General features: G+C 43.5%; 1 protein-coding gene across 1 annotated transcript; it reads right to left on the bottom strand.

Moving 5' to 3' along the window:
• Positions 1–214: 214 nt before the first annotated feature.
• Positions 215–916, bottom strand: CCDC70 (coiled-coil domain containing 70). Its single transcript, XM_046664064.1, has one exon. The coding sequence runs from the start codon at positions 914–916 to the stop codon at positions 215–217; it is 702 nt and encodes a 233-aa protein (XP_046520020.1).
• Between the last annotated feature and the right edge of the window lie 748 nt (positions 917–1,664).

Raw genomic sequence — 1,664 nt, 5'->3', positions numbered from 1 at the left:
ATGGGATAGGACCTTGGAGAACCACAAAACCTGGGGAAAATGTAGCTAGCCTCCCTTGAAGAAGTTGACTTTCCAAACCTTTCCTCAGGACTTTATTAGATCTTTTGAAGGAAAGGGACAAATAAGTGCATAGTTTCTCCAGCACATAAGGTCACCCTGGACTTGAATTCCAGTCCAGTAGAGTCTGGACCCCATGGCCCTTCATCTCCTGGGTTCATGCCCTGCCTCGGAAGAAGGCTGGCGATCGTGGCCCGCCATTGACATTGTAGTGCCTGTCTTCAGGTATCTGCTCCTCAGCAATATGGCCGCCACCTTCTGCCCAGAATGCTTTCTCTTCCTCCCAGAGGGCATTCTGTTCCTCCCAGAGGAACTTTTTATCCTCCCACAGGCCCTTCTCCTCATCAAGAAGAGCTCTTTCCTCTACCCACAGGGCCTTTTCCTCCTCCCACAGGGCCTTGTCCTCCTGAAGAAGGTGCCGGTCTCTTTCCCATAAGGCATTGTCCTCTTTCCAGAAGGCCTTATCCTCCTTCCAGAAAGTACGATACTTTTTCCAAAAGGTTTTCTCTTCTTCCCGGAAAGATTTTTCCATTTCCCAGAAGGTTTTTTCCTCTTTCCAGAAGGTTTTCTCCTCTTCCCAGAAAGGTCTCTCCTCTTCCCAAAAGCCCAAGATCTGGCTCCGGAAAGCATGGATTTTGTCTTGGAAATTCCACATCTCTTCCCTGAAGTCTTCTATTTTCTCACGGAAAATTTTCATCTCTTCCCGAAAAGCCTTTTCCTCCTGCAGCTTATGGATTAGTTTCTTCCGGCAAATGTTAGGCAAGGAGACCACCAGTGACCGGAAGAAAGCAAGCCCCGTCCATTTGCTCAGCTTGAAGGAAAACACCTTCCTAGTCAGCCAGAATGGTGAGGTGGCCATGATGCAGCACAGGGCCTTTGGCCAGGTCCAGGTCAGCTGGTCAAATCCTGTGGGGACACCAGAAAGAACATGTGCATGAGTATCATATGCCAGAGGACAAGCCCTTGGGTCTGTACCATTTGATTTGGGAAAATTTAACCATTGTTCTCTTCGTTCCCTTTATGGTGTTTGTGAACAACATCTTTGGTAGAGAAATATGCTGGGTGGTTGTGGTTTTGGGCTGAAGAGGCAGTCAATACATTCAAGCTGAAGGCGGCGAAAATCATAGAATCTCAGCCAACAAAGACAGTGGTTCTCAACTAGGTTATCAAAACACACGGGTGTGACACGATCACTTAAGGGATGTGTCACCAAGAGTTCTGCTTTGCTTTTTTTAAATTTGATTTGCTTAGATTGTCCATTTCTTTATTTGTAAAACAAGTATAGAGTCCATATAATACAGTGTTTTAAAAGAGGCAAAATGTCAAGAATTGGAGAAAATTTTTTATAAAGCTTTTCTTTAAATTTTTTATTTTATTTTTTTAATTTTTATTTTTTATTGCAGTAACATTGGATTATAACATTATATAACTTTCAGGTGTACATTGTAATATATTTCAAATTCTGTATAGATTACATCATGTTCATCACCCAGAAACTAATTATAATCCATCACCATACACGTGTGCCTAATCACCCCTTTTGCCCTCCCTCCTGCCCCCTCTGCTTTGCTTTTAAGTAAGAAAGTACCACAGCCCCTAAAAGATTT

Source organism: Equus quagga, chromosome 6 (genome assembly GCF_021613505.1).
Source record: "Equus quagga isolate Etosha38 chromosome 6, UCLA_HA_Equagga_1.0, whole genome shotgun sequence".
NCBI lineage: Eukaryota > Metazoa > Chordata > Mammalia > Perissodactyla > Equidae > Equus > Equus quagga.
Note: the sequence above shows the minus strand (reverse complement) of the source record. Positions and strands in the feature narration are given on the sequence as shown.